This window comes from Curcuma longa, chromosome 16 (assembly GCF_044706935.1).
Source record: "Curcuma longa cultivar G26 ecotype Majalengka, Jawa Barat chromosome 16, ITB_CL_G26_1.1, whole genome shotgun sequence".
NCBI classification, from domain to species: Eukaryota; Viridiplantae; Streptophyta; class Magnoliopsida; order Zingiberales; family Zingiberaceae; genus Curcuma; species Curcuma longa.
The window spans coordinates 9,037,849-9,053,402 of record NC_133876.1 but is presented as its reverse complement, the minus strand read 5'-3'; the positions used below and the strand labels follow the sequence as shown (position 1 = coordinate 9,053,402).

The following is a 15,554-nucleotide window of genomic DNA, read 5'->3' as shown; positions in this document are numbered from 1 at the left end:
GCCGGAGACCGGCCGCGATCGACGCGCCCGGCGTCGGCGCGTCGACCTCGGCCGGTCTCCGGCCGTGCCCCGATTCGGCCGGAATCCGGCCGATTTCGGCCGGAATCGCCCAACAGTGTCTGGCGGCGATTCCGGCCGAAATCGGCCGGAATCCGGCCGAATCGCGGCCGGAGACCGGCCGCAGTCGACCGCCTGTGCTGTCGCGTCGACCGCGGCCGGTCTCCGGCCGCGATTCGGCCGATTCCGGCCGATTTCGGCCGGAATCGGCCAACAGCGTCTCTGTCGCGTTTCTGGTCGGATTCCGGCGGATTCCGGCCACAATCCGGCCGGAATCCGATGCCAATGTGTGCGCCGTCGGTTGCGCTTCCAACGAGTCCAAAATTGTGGCCAACGGTGATCGGACGGCGACGAACGGCGACGATGAAAGGAGGAAGGTCGGCTGTCGCGCACGGCGTCGGCGCTCATTTGTCGCGCGGCAGAGAATTTCTCATATATATATATATATATATATATATATATATATATATATATATATATATATCCATGAATATTTGCTATATATAATAATAATAATAATAATATTTCAATTTGAAATTGTATATTTTAAAATGTGTACGTTATGGAATAGATTAAAATTTTCACATATTTTATAAGAGTAAAAAACTGGCTAGACTTTACTTTTGGAAAGGTCCAGCTAAGTTCTTATTTATTTTAATATCTACAATCTAGTCATTCAATTACCAGAGATATTAACCCAATTTATAATATGAATGTAAAGGAAAGCACCTATTAAATCTCAATCACAAGAATACACCTACCAACCAAAGAGAAATTCTTCCAAAGTCATTAATTTTTTCCTTGACATAAATTAATAAGAGAATTCCTACTACTATTCTCTTAAGAATTAATACTCTTTCTCTCAATTGAATAAATAATTGGTTGAAAATAAAACATTAAATACAAAAAAAATGAATAATAAACCCTAGCAAACTTCTTAAGGAAATTTACCGTAATTATATTTGGCAAGTGAGGAGGTTGTTGATATATGAGATAAGTGTCCAAAATGAACCACTATCCATGGATATCATCTATATATTTCTATAAATACCCATTAAGAAGACATAGAATCGATGTGAGATTGTAGGAGAAATTAAATGTCGATGGAGAGAAGAAGTTATGTGGTTGTTTGTGCTGTGTTGTTGTGGATGTCAATTGCATCGCTTGGATCGGCGCAAAAGCTTGATTACAAGCTCGCGCTGAGCAAGAGCTTGTTGTTCTTCGAAGGGCAGCGATCAGGCAAGCTTCCTCCCACCCAACGCATGACTTGGAGGAAGGACTCGGCTCTGCGTGATGGCCATGAGGGTCGTGTAAGTATATGTCGTCTACGATGATCGATCAGAACTACTAGTAATCGATGATCCATTTCATTAATTTCTTTAGGTTGATCTGACGGGGGGATACTACGACGCGGGGGACAACGTGAAGTACAGCTTTCCGATGGCGTTCACGGCGACGATGTTGGCGTGGAGCATCATCGAGTTCGGCGACGGGATGGGAGACGAGGGAGTTCGTGCTGCGGAAGCTCTGAGATGGAACACAGATTTCTTGCTGAAGGCCACGGCCCACTTGCCCAACACGGTCTACGCCATGGTGGGCAACCCCTACAGCGACCACGACTGCTGGGAGAGGCCGGAGGATATGGACACCCCGCGCCCCGTGTACGCCGTCAACACCACTCACCCGGGCTCCGAGGTCGCCGGCGAGATCACCGCCGCTCTCGCTGCTGCATCCATCGCCTTCAGGTCCTCCGACCCTGCGTACGCCCAGCTCTTGCTGTCTAGAGCGAAGCAGGTATTCTGAAAGTTAATGATAGAAAGTGATTAGGGTTTAGTAGCTGACTCAACTTTTGTTTTTTAGTAATATATATATATATATATATATATATATATATATATACAAGAAGGATATATATTGTGATAGTATTTTATCGCTATAAAAATGTATATATTTCAAAGAATTTATGATATGGATGAGCTCCAAATTTACTTAATACTTAATTGCATACTTGAACTTTAATCACAAAGAGAAGAAAAAAATAATTAAGATTCTAGAACAAATTTATATATGCATATATGTTAATTACTTTGTAAACATTAGATATTTTCCATATCTATAATTTTGAGTTTTTTAAGTGAATTTTTATTTTTATTTTTCCTTTTTTTATTCAAAATGTTGACATGAATTCTCTTCATTTCATTTCATTTTGCTCTTCGTTAACATTAACGCACGCTTAAATACATGTTCTTTTTCTGACTCACATACAAATGTTAAATCTCTGCCTATTTAAATATTTTTAATTAATTAATTTACTTTTTTTTTTTGCAGGCTTATCATTTCGCAAACACCTACCAGGGCTCATACAACGATAGCATTGGCCACGCAGTCTGCCCATTTTACTGCGATTTCAGTGGCTACCAAGTAATTAATATAATTAATATATGAAATTAAGAGATTAAGGGGTTAGTTTTAATTAATTGCTTTTATTTTTAGTAAAATATTTATATATTTATTTAATTATGTTGCAGGATGAGTTAGCTTGGGGAGGAGCATGGTTGAATAAAGCCACCAACAGCCAAAAATACCGAAAATATGTCGATAGAGCCATTCGAAAAATCAAACTCATGGAAGAAATAACTGGGGATCATTACATCGATACTGAGTTTTCATGGGACAATAAACACGCAGGAACCTACGTCCTCTCGAGCCAGGTATTAATTTATTATATATATATATATATATAAATGCTATGTTGCACGATGAGGAATCTGCTATCCGTGCGCGACACCCGCGATCTACCATCGCTGCCGCCGCCCTCGCCGTGTCGTCCGGCCATTTCCGACCTCTCCCTCGGACGCGATCGACGTGCAGCTCGCTGGCGCACCGTCCGGCATCGGATTTCGATCGGATAGTGGTCGGAATCCGATGAATTTTGACCGGAAATAGGGTTGGCAGTGGTAAATAGGGTCGGCAGTGGCACGGCCACTGCCGATCGCGATCGGCCCTGTTTCCGGAGACCGGTCGCCGGACGGCAAAGGATGGGCCGTCGTCGCACGGCGGTCCTTCCTCGGCCGATCTCCGACTGCGATTCGGTCGAAATTCAGCCGGATCGCGGCTGGCAGTGGCGCGCCATTGCCGACCGCGATCGGCCATGTTTCCGACTAAATTTGTCAGATTCCGATCACTATCCGACCGAAATCCGCCGCCGGACGGAGCGCCAGCGAGCGGTGCGTCGATCGTGGTCAAGTTGATGGCCGGCGGTAGCCGGACGGGGCGGCGGGGGCGGCGATGGGTTAGGGCGTCGCGCACGGGTCGTGCACGGGTGTATCGTGCAGGATAGCATTCTCGTGTATATATATATCAAACCTGCAAAATTAAGGTGCGATTATGAAGAAGAAAATCAAAAAAATTACAGGCTGGTCAATACAAAACTGAAGCTCAAACCTTTGCGTGCGTGGTATTGCCAGAATCTCCCACCAGGACCATCAAATACACACCAGGTTCATCAATTAATAACTCCTTGTGTTATTAATTATCATTAATAGTGAACCTATTTCTTAATTAATTATAATTAATTAATTAATTAGCCTAGCTAATTTATTTGCAGGTGGGTTGATCTTCAAGACTCAAGCAAGTAACAACCAAGTCACCGGTGCAGTTTCTTTCCTTGCTCTTGTGTATGCGAAGCATCTCGCACAAGCCAAGGGAACCATCACTTGCGGCAACACCAAATTTCCCCCTTCAAAGCTTATAGACTTGGCGAAAAGTCAGGTACGTGAGTAATTAATTTATATATGATCATCAATAGATCGATCGATCGATCGATCATGGGTTAATTAATATAATTAATGTACGTATAGGTGGATTACATCTTGGGGCACAACCCATTGAGAATGTCTTACATGGTCGGCTACGGCTCCAAGTTCCCTCAGCACATTCATCACAGGGCCTCCGCCCTTCCGTCCCTGCATGCGCATCCCTCTTTCATTGCATGCAAAGACGGCACTCCTTACTACAGTAGCCCCAAGCCTAATCCGAATGAGCTGACTGGAGCTATTGTTGGAGGACCGAACAATGGAACGGATTACTATGATGATGATCGGAATCGGCCGTCTCAATCTGAGCCCACCACTTATATCAATGCGGCCTTCGTTGGTGTCTTTGCTTACTTCGTTAATCATTAAGTATGCGTGTGTGTGTGTGTGCATTTTGGTCTTTGAGAATTACATTGCTGGAGCTCGAAATTAATGGAATCATCATTAAGCTAAGTGTCTCTTTTTCGATTTATTTTCTCACAAATAGTCATAAAATCGATCATGTAGAATTACTGGGTGACGAATTCCACCTTTTACTGAAGAAAAAGAAAATTAATTTGCTGAAGCTTGAAATTGAATGTTGTAGTATTTATACAAATAAAGAAGAGCTAGCTAGCTACCCCAAAAAAAAAAAACATTCTCCTCCCTTCTCCTCTCTTCTCTTCTTCTCTTCTTAAAGTAGCTAGGGTTTAGAGACCTTGGTACAAGGTGTCTTCTTCACCATCTAGCTAACAAGAGTACTCGGACGATGACAAGTCATGACTGAACATTTTGCAATGGATGATATCTTATGTTGAGCATAGAGAAACAGGAAAACAAGAGACTTGCATTGTACCACCGATCGATTTCCTAAAATTATAACAATTCGTGTATAAATTTTCGGTGACCGTAAAGATTATTAATTTTGCTTCAAGAAACTGCTTACATTCTCATGATAGCCAATGAATGATAACAAAAAGAAGAAAAAAATGTATGAACTACAGGAAAAGAATTTGAATCAGTTTCATGAGAACCACCTCTTCTCCTTTTTCACAGATTTAAGCTGCATTACTAGTTCTTCGCGCTGAGCTTCCACTTGGGCATATTGGAGGCTGATGTGAAGGTACCGTTCTCTCATCTCTTTTAGCTCCGTCTCTAAAGCTGAAATTCTATCAGAGTTGTCATTTACATTCTTGTCGAGAACGTTGGATTGGTCTGCTTGCTTCTCCGAGATTACTCTGTAAACAATTCATAGAAAGTAAGGAATAATTTCGATTCAGGAAGTTGAGTTATGGCTTGCCACTAAATGCATGACTTCACAGTTTGAATGGAGAATGCACAAGGATACCCTCATCTGCAATTTTGCCCTTTAAATTAGGTCAAGTCGAGGGCTCCATTAGTCATCTGAATTCTGACTGAAGGAAATGAGAGCCATTTATAGATAGAAAACAGACTCAAAATGTGCCCCCACAAATGACTGACCAGTTCATTGCAACATAGTACCCGGATCAACTTTTGTTCTAGTTTTAAATATCTATTTTTCAGTCAGTTAGGGGAGAGGTTTAGGGAAGGGGAAATAATTTCCTCCCTGGATCCAGGTAGGCACATTTCAGACTACCTTCGACAATAAGATAACGTTTGTTGTGGCATTTGTATGCACTTTAGTGTTTTATTTACTCGGGTGGATGAAAGGAGGAAAGAGGTTAGAGAGAAGGTACATGGATGATAGTTTTTGTGTGTACAACTTGTTCCTTTGTCTCTCTTCCTCCTCTCTTGTCCTGCTCATCCACCTCGGTAAACAAATGATGAGGGATAACTCGGTGCAGAGACTTGATAAAGAAAACTTCTCAACATGAGTAAATCCTTCTAAAGTCCAAATACTTAAACATGCATACCTTTTAAGTTGCACTTGATCCATTCTATATGCATCCACATCCTCAGTTTCAGCTTCAATTAAAATCTCTGAATCATGATTAACTTCCTGGTACGTCAAAATGATTTTATAATGTCACTCAGATATGATTGATTGCATATAGGATAGAAAAAGAAAAAAAATGGTTAAGAAGTATTCACTTTCTCGTCCTTGTTTGATGTTCTTTGCAGCACAAGTTCCTTCTCCACTGTCTCCACTTTATTCATCAAATAATGATTTTCCTGCTCAAGACTTCGAATCTTTATTTCATATTCGCTATTTGTCTGCTTCATGAGATCAAGTTCCTTCTTCAACTCTGGCTCCTGAGCGCATGATGCTGCTTTTAGCGACAGCTCATTTTCTAATAGCAAAACTTTTTCTTGCAACACAACGCTGTTGTGCCTATCCTCTTCACTGTCAGATCTAGCCTTCTGCATGTTGGTCACTCTCTCGGTCAAGGACTCTTTCTCACTCTTCAGTTCTTCATATTCTTTCGATAATGACTTCAACAAACCTTCCAACCTTCGGTTTTCCAATTTTGCATCATCAAAAGTGTTTTTAAGGTCCAAGACAGAATTCTGAAGATGGACTAATTTATTAACTTGAACTTCTGACATGGGAATCCCTTCAACTACTTGAGAAGCTTTATCAATCAATTCTCCATTATTCTCCATATTCCTAAGTTTCTCTTCACTATACTTGACACTGTCAATTGCTTGGTGAATATGCTCTATATCATCCATTAGCATTTCCTCACTCTGCTTTGAAGCATTAAGTAAATCTACTAATCCTGCTATCTTATCCTCAGACTCTTGATGCAAATTCAGCAATTCAGTCTCATACAGTTTTATTTTTGAATTGGCTTCCAGAAGATTCCATTCAAGTTTAGCTTTATCTGAACGTAAGACAGACACCTCATGCACTGCATCTGATGCTATTTTTTCTAGGTCACCATGGTTTGAGGACTTCTGTGCAGTCAGGTTAGCTACCTCCTTCTCAAGATTTTCTACTTCAATTGTTTTCTCTAGTTCAATCTTATTTAGCAAAATGTGTGCTTTCCCTATTCTTTCTCCATGTTCTTTGTGATCTTCAAAAATTTGCTTGAGTTGGGATAGCAGTGATTTCTCCTTTGTTACGGTGTCTGCTTGAATCAAACCAATCTTCAGTTCTAGTAATTCAACTTGCTTATAGAAATCATTTCTCTTTTCATCCAATTCAATTTTGAGAAGTGTAACCTGTTGATGCAACTCTATCTCCTGCCTCTGCAGTTTTGTATTTGATCTACTCAATAGATCTGACTCCTCTAACACTTCCGATAAGCGTTTTTCTGTCTCTTGTAGCTTTTGTTTTAATTCTGCTTTCTGCAATTCCATTTCCATCTTTTGATGTTCAACTTCATTCTTCAAATCAGCAGCAAGTGAGCTGGTACCTTCTAGGTCCAACTGGATGGATTCTTTCTCCTTTTTTATGTATCTTAGTTGGGCTTCTAAAGCAGATACAAGTTCTGATAGCTCAACATTTTCTTCTTCTAGCTGAGTTACGTGCAACTCTAACTCATTTTTGTTTCTTTCAAGCTCCATTGACCTTCTTTCAAGAGACTTATTAGCAGAAGAATGCAATTCTATGCTACCTGTGAGCACTTGCAAATCATGCTCCACATCTTGCAAGTGTTCTGTAGTATCCATACATTCTTTCCGTAGGGAAGCCAAATCTTCCTCCATTCGAGATTTCTCTTCCTGGACTGTGGAAAAAAGATCTTCTAGCTCGCTGTTAGATTGTTGGAGTGTAGCTATCTCTTGTTCCTTCACCAACAATAGAGACTGAAGACCATCTTCGTTAATACCATTGACTCTAATTTTCTTTTCTAGATTTTGAGGCTCATTTGCAGTCTCCTTGCTCAATTCCTTCAACTTGAATATAAGATCTAGGTTTTCATCAGTAAGCTCAGCACAATCCCTCTCTAGATCATTTACTTTAGCTTTAAGGACCTCAATTTCTCGTATTTGATCAGAATGGTTTTCATTCTTCTCCTGATTCTTCACAATGTTGGATAACTTCTCCTCCAGGACAAGAATTTCTTCTTTCTGTGCTAATTCTCTCTCCCATCCAACCTGATTGTGGATAGATTTTCTATTCTTGTTTTGTTCATTTTCATCTATGTGGTTCTGTTGAGAAAGGTCGGCTATCTCCAGCCTCTGTTTCTCTATAATTTCTTCTAATTCTTGAAGGACAGAAACAAGCTCAATGTTTGATTCTTGTGTTTTCCTCAACTGTCGAGTTAAATTAGAATTGGTGTCTTTCTGAAACTTTAGCTCATCCTCCAGTTCCTTCTGTGCATGATGAAGCATATCTTCGCTTTTCACAGCTTGACAATCTGAATCTTTCGATGTCGACTTCTGCAGTGCAGCTTTCAGTTGTTCAACTTCTAACCGCAAAGAATCACATTCACTGTATGCTGCTGAAAGTTGCCTATCCAGGTTTGCTTGATGCTTAGATTTCTCAGATAGTTCCTTCTTTAAATTCTCAAGATCAAGCTTCAACTGCCTAGAATGTCTCTCCCACATCTTAACTTCGTCATTGAGTTCCTCAATCTCTTCAGCAGCCTCAACAAGTTCTTTTGAAGAAACAGATGGCTTTAGTGATGATGCTGTAAATTTATCATTCGATGCTCGTGAGGTCATGTTATGGTGTACTGAGGAACCTGAGGATCTAGAGTTGAAAGATGATGGGTTTGATCTTATAAGTTCATGCATAGGACTTGTACCATTAGTTGCACTAGTCTGGGAACCTGTTGAATCTTGCCTTCTGGAATATTTCCCCCCACTTATGTTGTTTTGGGGGGAAGAATCTGTCCTTCCAAAGCTATCCCCTGAATCAGTACTACGATGTGATCCGGATGCTGAATAGTAGGTATCCTGCAAAATGGACACAAAAAACATTGATTATGAAAAAAAAATCATACAAGAGAGAGAGAGAAGAAATTTTCCACTGACCAAAATGAAACCAGTAGAAAAATATGGCAATAGCCTCAGAGATGTTCAGATGCCGAGAATTAGTCAAGAGCCAACTTTTGAAGGATAAAGAAAGTTATCTTTAGAAGGTGCAGATAATATGATGGGAGCAAGAAACCACCACATCAGGGAAACAATAGAAAGAGGTTTATGACCAATGTATTTACAACTCATGTGAATAAGACTGATGCACGTGTAAGGAGACTGATACAAGTTAAAGTGTTGAAGATGCAACTGTAGGATGTTACCTGATCTGTTTGTTTTCATTTTTTATAACAAATGGTAAGGAAGACATTGTCTCGAATTATGGAAGTTATTGCCTTTGGGCATGTGAGGTGAAGATATCTTAAGAATTTTGTTTCGTTGACTTTCTTCTTATATCAAGATTGGTGAGTTTCAACATATGAATTACTTGTCAAAAAGCATGATCACTCTTGGAGATTCTCTGAGGACTGATGAAATATTTGATGAATTGGGTGAAGCCAAATTTTTTACCAAGCTTTTGAACAAGTCTACTATAGATCCTAACTCATTTCTAGTAAGAAACCAAACTTATACAACCTGGTCAAAGTATCATTTGATGGTGGAAGTCAAACGAATTAAATGAACATTATTTTCATAGATTGAACAAACTATTCAAGCCTGGAGGGACAAATGTAGGGGTAGAAATTTTCATTCTTCATAATGAAGATATATCAAATAATATATACAAAGCTAACAAGTAAAAGTAACTAGCACCTACAGATAGAGATGCATTTATCTCCTACTTTTGTCCAATATTGCCAAATTAAGTAAAAAAGTAAATGGAAACTTGTAGGAGAAAGCTAATTCTTAAGACAACTACAGTAACTACGTGCATGAGAAGCTTACCGTATCCTCTGGTTCCTCTGGATAAGTATTGCTCAATTGGTTACTTGGATCTCTAACACTACTATTGAATCTATGGTCAGTTCCATCTGGCTTGCTATCCAGAAAATCAATACTATCTTGATGTTCAGAATGAAGATGGGTTTCTTGCCAAGATTGTGTGACTCTATAGCAAATAAACAAGTTAGCAATAGTATAGGAATAGAATATTCCGCATAATCTGGATTTTCAAGCCAAAGACGAACCTTAATTTTGATTTTGGGGTAGAACAATGAATCTTAACCTGCAGAAATATAGGAAAAAAGAACAGTATTGTCATTGTCAATGGTTTACACACAAACAACCTTGGCTTCAGATATCACAGTCATTGACTTTGTGTGACTTGAAGAAGGGAAGAAAGGAAAATAAGCTTTAAAAAAACAATGACACAAAGTAGGAGCAAACATTTAAGTATACAAATGGCATCTAGTAGCTCTGGACAACTAAAATTGCTATAAATAAACACAAGAATAAGTTTCCAAGTTTCTTCTTGAAATTGTTCATGTTAAAAAATAAATAAAAAAATAGACAAATGTTACAGTTAGTTGACAGGTCAAGATATCAAATAAGCATCAGAATCAATTTTCTCATACTATTATTTTATGGAGTAGATGTGAAGATCCTTGGACAAGTTTTTAAGCGAGTCAAGTGTTTGTGCTTATATCTCATTGTACACTTTTAGTCTAAGAGGTGCTTCACGTGTACTTCAAATTATAATTATTGACCTCATTGCAGATCTTGCTCTGGTAGAAACAGAGGGTAAAGAAATACAATTAGTAGTCCATCAAGCTTAAGACTCATAGGTGACTTAAAATGGGCACACACTAGTGCAAGTGTTAATAGAATTATTATAAGCAATTTGTCATTTGGAAAAAAAGGAGTATTACCCATCTTGGTTCTTTGTCTTGTTATTTGTTCAGTTTGTTTACTAGAGTTCACATAGTAGTGAAAGGTTTTACAACTGTGAGCCTGAGCTAAGATTAGTAGCAGTTGCAAGACTGGGTTAAGTTCAGTGGCATTTAAATGTTCCCCAGAGGACGTAAGTTGTAAGGTGGCTGCTGTTTAGGAATTGTCTTGCCAATCACTTAGAAGTTTTTGGAAAGGTAAGTAGATGAGGTCAGGGCTCCAACTGTTATCTCGTATCACAACTAGCATCACTTATGGATCCTTCATTTCCCTTTCAAGTTTGAGTAAGAAGACTTGGAAACTAGTTTGGAAACAAGAGGATTTCCTATCCTAGTAGAAAGAGGGAGATGGTATTTCAAGTACTAGTCGTACAAACAACCTCAAAGGGAACTTTCATACTTTTGAGATCTAGTATCCAACTGGCTTACTTTTTTTGGGTAGAAATATAATGAAGGAATTATAAAAGATTTTGGTTCTACGAATTTCTTTTTAGGTGAAGGAATCAAATATGTGGGAGGTAGTTAAAACACTTCTCATTTGTTCTTGCAATAATTTTATAATCAACTTTTTGTACATTTATATTCTTTTACAACAATTAAATTGTATAAATTTTCTATATTCTATTTATTATTCTATTTTTTTATTTTTTTGAATGCATTTGATTTTATGTGCAATGCATGAAGAATGTAAATAACTGATAGTTTTGGATCATTTCTAAAATGGTATGAACTATGAAGTAGTTCTTAAGGAAGGATATGAAGTAATAGAAAAGAGGAGTGTTAATGCAAGATCAGTTCCTATTTATTTACAAAGAAGTTTGACAAGTGGACTGCTCAACACTTAAAATGAGCAAAGCTAACGAATCTTGGAAATAGACATACAACCAGTGCTTAAGTTTTGCTATTGATCTAAGAATTGAGTGACCAAAAAAATCAGTCAATCACCTTCAGCATAGTATGATATCCACACATTTTTGCAGTTCATTCAAAAGTATTGTTGTGTTTCCATGATATATATCAGTTATTGTCCGACAAAATTGAGGAGCTATGAATGTTCTTGTATTCCCAAGGGAAACTAATTCTGCAGTGTTTGTAACATAATAAAATCATGAAAATTTAGGCCAAGTCATTTTACCTGTAAAGTAGTGCCAGCATCACACTTCTTTAAAGGAAGGAAGAGAAGACCAGAATCTTCTTTACCCAAATAATCTGCTAGTCTTAAGATGACCTCGCCAAGAACAGCAGGTCGAGAAGAAGCCTGCACAAGAAGTTAGTCTGAAAAAATGAGTTCTCAAACTGTCACTGAAAGATTGGGTGCAGTATTTACTAAAGATCTTAAAGATAAGCCATGTATATTGACAAAATAAACTGTGTAGGGAACCATTATACAATTAGTGAGTCAGACCAGTGAAACAACAACTTAAATTGGCATTTTTCAAGATCTTGGGAATGCATCAGCTTGAGACACCCACAGAGTCTCTGCTTCGGTCCATTGGCATTTGACTTTCAAATGCTGTAGCTTTGCCAGTTTTAGCAAGGACTTTCCCAGACTCCATTAAGATTATGGTGAGACATGAGTCGGTCCCATCCTCTAGGTACCTAATCGATTAAAATGTAACAATATACATGATTTCCCAAAGCTAAAATGTTTTGAAGAACAAGAAACACATTTATAGATCTCTTTTTTAATTAGTCAGGATTTTATCGGAAATGCTAAACTTATATAATGAAGGACAGATGAAAGTATGGGAAATCATCAAAGAAAAAATATAGAGAAATCTTGCATATTAGAACTAACATATGTGGTGCAGTTACTTGACAATTCTAATTCAAAGATAAGCTGGTTTCATGATATAGATGCTCAAGTTTCTTAAGCTCCATATAGACAGTAAACTGTATACGGCACAAAATTATGGCAATATAATTACTTCAGTAATTTGTTTGCATAACAAGCAATACAATTGAGTTTAGATTATTAAGTTAAAAAATATGAGCATAATGAAAGAGAAAAGGTATGATTAAGAAGACAACCAAAAGAGTTCATATGTTAGAACTACTGGAAATCAACAGCCATGGCCTACTAATTAAGCCACTTAACCACTAGCCTGTGGTAGGACACAAACAACTCCAAGTTTTGAACATCACCGCTGCAACTATATTCATATAAAATAAAACAATTAGTTATATAGATGGCCCTTCACCTATCGTTTAAAACTCAAACAACTCAAACAGGTTGTTATATTTTTTGTTTCAATTGAGTCCTTAAACTTGCAATATATACTAAACAATTCCATCCCATTGGTACACTTAAAACACAAGAAACAGGTTGCTGGGTGACCATCTAATCAGCTCCCGTCACCATGATCATCGTGTTAGTATGAACATCCACATGCCTCATGAAGTTATTTGGAGAACATACTTATACTTGCTGTTAAGTGCATGCGCATTACTTTCATGATTCATTGAAAAAACGTCCTATTTGAAATATGGGTGATGGTACAGTGACGTTTGTGTAACCAAATCTAAAAAAACAAGGTTTGAGCTAACTTTCCATTCAATTAAAAATTCTAGCAATACTTCGATTACTTAATTTGAACCGTTCGTGTGCACTTTCAATTGAAAAAAAAAACTTTAATACCAGAATTTTACGGACTTCTCAATTCATTAAGGCAAGGCCAAGTACTACGTAATCCAACCAAATACTTCGGTTTTGGGACTATAGATGTTACTAAATCTTCCAATAGCTACTGTAACATTTCACATAAGACGAATTATTGAGCCGTTTAAGAAGATGGAGATCACAAATTTTGTCGCAAATGAAGCAGATCAAGGAGTGAGAGGAGAACAGGAAGAGGACCTTGATAGCCTGCAGACTGGAGAACTTGAACTGGACCTTCTCCTCGAGTCGGTCGGACCTGTGACGATGCAACTTAAACATCTCCTCCCTTCTCTTACTTCGCCTCAGATCGCACCCCAAGGGCCCTCGGCTCGATCAAGGATGAGATCTAACTCGGGGAAGGAAGCACGAACGGATCGCCCTCGCTCGCCTTGTGTGGTGGCAGAGCGGGCGACCAAGAAGCAAAGCGACGACCAGTTTCCTTGTTCCTTTCTCTGTTGCCTTCTTCTTGCGAGTTCCGATCTCCATTATCTCTCAAACGTTCGGTTCGCTGTCATAATCCTCGTTGATTAATTAAGGGTTTTAATAATTAAATGCGGAATTCTCAAAGGATTAATGGCAGCTTAGGATGCCGTTAGCAGCTGCACAGAGGATCCGCTCCAGGAACGCTTCGATTTACTTCATGTCTTGTTATGGATCCCCGTGAGGGAGTAACGCCAGTTCTGCAGAGGTGGGTAAGGCGATCAACTGGAGACGTCAGCAGCTCGTGATTGGAATTGCACAATGAACCGTGAAGCCAGTTTGCAGCGTTGACTCTTTTTGTTTCTTTATAATGTTTACGCGCACTTGGGTTAATTCCTTTGGAATTTTTTAGGAGCTTTTCCTGAAAATGTTTCGGAAAATCAAAGCCCGAGTCGGTTGTTTGATTGTTTCGCAGAATATTTTTTTTAAGTTCTTTAAAAATTTTAATAATTAACAGAAAATTATGGTCAAGATTTGTTCTGCCTAGATAACGTCAATATTCAAGCTATCAGTCAAGATTATATCATCTCAATCTTTAGCGACTCTCTGAGTACTCGGACTTGTAAACAAGAATTGAACAAGCAAATTAGCTAGGTGCCAGAGATTTCCACCAGGTCACTCTGACACTCAAGTCAACAAAGAGCCGAAGAAGAAGAAAGATCGGTTCAAATTAGCAGAGATCCTGAGAGCTTTGTCATGCCTAAGGGGAGCTTTTATACTCACCTACAAGGGCAGTGTGATTGATCCGAGGTAGGCGGATGTTGTACCTTGAGGGGATAAGTTCTGTAAATTGCTGACAAGTGCGCTGATATGACGATATCTAGGAGATCAAATTTGTCATCTTGTAGCCACCTCCTCCTCTAGCCGTGTGGATTATTCTCGTCTTTTAGTCATGAGTAGGAACAGAAGAGGATCTAGGGAGTCATGTCTGACAGTCTAGTAACCGCTTTGACTTGCCATTAGAGTTCACACGTTTGATTGTCTTCTAATGTTGAGATTGTCTTCTAGTGCTAAAGGTAGCGGAAAAAGGGAGGAGTCATGCCTGAGTTAGAGTCTGGTAGAAGATCTAGTAGGGGGTTTGGGTCGGCCAGGGCCAAGTAGAGTGAACGATCAGTGCTAAGCTGAAGGAGTGAAGGTGGCTTGAGCTGACAAAGTGGCCGACGAGCCGAGCTGTACTGAACCGATAGAGTGGTAGGATGACCGAGTTGTACTAAGCCGATAGAGTGGTAGGATGGCCAAGTTGTACTGAGTCGATAGAATGGCAGGATGGCCGAGCAATCGGAACAACCTTCGGGTTGGTTGGAAGATCTCTGGGACCTGGGCCGAGTCGGTGGGAGTTGGGTCGGACACGGCTGAGGTTAGGTCAGCCGGTCAAAGGGGGCTGGACCTTTGACCATTTCTTGCCACATCATATTGACTTTTGACTTTTTCTACCATGCAAAACCACCCAGGATCCGTCGTATCAAGATGCATACACATGAATAATTTAAGTAATATTTTAATGCTTAATTAAAATTAATACGGATTGTATACAATGACGTAATCAGAATTTTCAATTACCTAAACTAATTAGTAGGACTAAATTTGATTATTTAAATTTTTTAAATTTTAATTTAATATATTAAATTAAAAATTATTGGATTTCACTGATAATAATAATAATAAATCAATTTGAAATTGTGTATTTTAAATGTGTACGTTATGGAATAGATTAAAATTTCACATATCTTATAAGAGTAAAAAACTAGCTAGACTTTACTTTTTTGGGAAGTTCCAGCTAAGTTCTTATTTATTTTAATATCTACAATCTAGTCATTCAATTACCAGAGA

The 15,554-nt window shown here is 38.9% G+C and overlaps 1 protein-coding gene and 1 pseudogene across 1 annotated transcript; one reads left to right on the top strand and one right to left on the bottom strand.

Annotated features, from left to right (window-relative positions):
- Positions 1–1,154: 1,154 nt before the first annotated feature.
- LOC141847393 (endoglucanase 8-like) lies at positions 1,155–4,241 on the top strand. The gene is made up of 7 exons (XM_074735436.1): positions 1,155–1,367; positions 1,441–1,851; positions 2,386–2,478; positions 2,586–2,768; positions 3,473–3,557; positions 3,665–3,828; positions 3,918–4,241. The coding sequence occupies exons 1-7, from the start codon at positions 1,155–1,157 to the stop codon at positions 4,239–4,241; spliced, it is 1,473 nt and encodes a 490-aa protein (XP_074591537.1).
- Positions 4,242–4,745: 504 nt separating this feature from the next.
- LOC141846897 (uncharacterized) lies at positions 4,746–13,523 on the bottom strand (annotated as a pseudogene).
- Positions 13,524–15,554: the final 2,031 nt, after the last annotated feature.